Here is a 403-nt window from a genome sequence, read left to right as displayed (position 1 = left end):
TTTGAAACGAGACCCCCTCGACGGTCCGTCGTGCCCATAACAGTCCGTCGTGGGTTCCATCGTCTCAGCCAGTTTTTCTAGAAATAAAATCTGCTGCTCAAAACGACTTAACAGGTCGTTACACATTACTTCACTTCCATATTCCTGCTTCCATACTGTTTCGACCATTTCCAAAAAGGCTTCATGTTCAATCCACACATTAAAGAATTTAAAGCCTACTTTGATCTAGTGATAACTCTTCTGTAGTGTCAAGTGCATAGGGCTATGATCAGACACTCCTGGAACCCCATATTCTAAAACCACATGCCCTCATTTATCCATTCAACAATCATTCCCAAAGGCTCTATCTATTCTACTGGCAATTCTAGCTGCTCCAACTTGTTTATTTGTCCAAGTATAGTAA

General features: G+C 41.4%; 1 protein-coding gene across 1 annotated transcript in view; it reads right to left on the bottom strand.

The window, feature by feature from the left end:
- Nucleotides 1–321: 321 nt before the first annotated feature.
- LOC138349329 (uncharacterized) overlaps nt 322–403 on the bottom strand; it is a 594-nt gene continuing 512 nt past the window's right edge. The window contains exon 1 of the mRNA XM_069299655.1: nt 322–403. This exon is cut by the window's right edge and continues 512 nt beyond it. Coding sequence (XP_069155756.1) covers nt 322–403 — 82 coding nt within the window.

This window comes from Solanum lycopersicum, chromosome 6 (assembly GCF_036512215.1).
Source record: "Solanum lycopersicum chromosome 6, SLM_r2.1".
Classification (NCBI taxonomy): Eukaryota; Viridiplantae; Streptophyta; class Magnoliopsida; order Solanales; family Solanaceae; genus Solanum; species Solanum lycopersicum.
The sequence above is the reverse complement of the archived record's forward strand: the minus strand, read 5'-3'. Positions and strand labels throughout refer to the sequence as shown.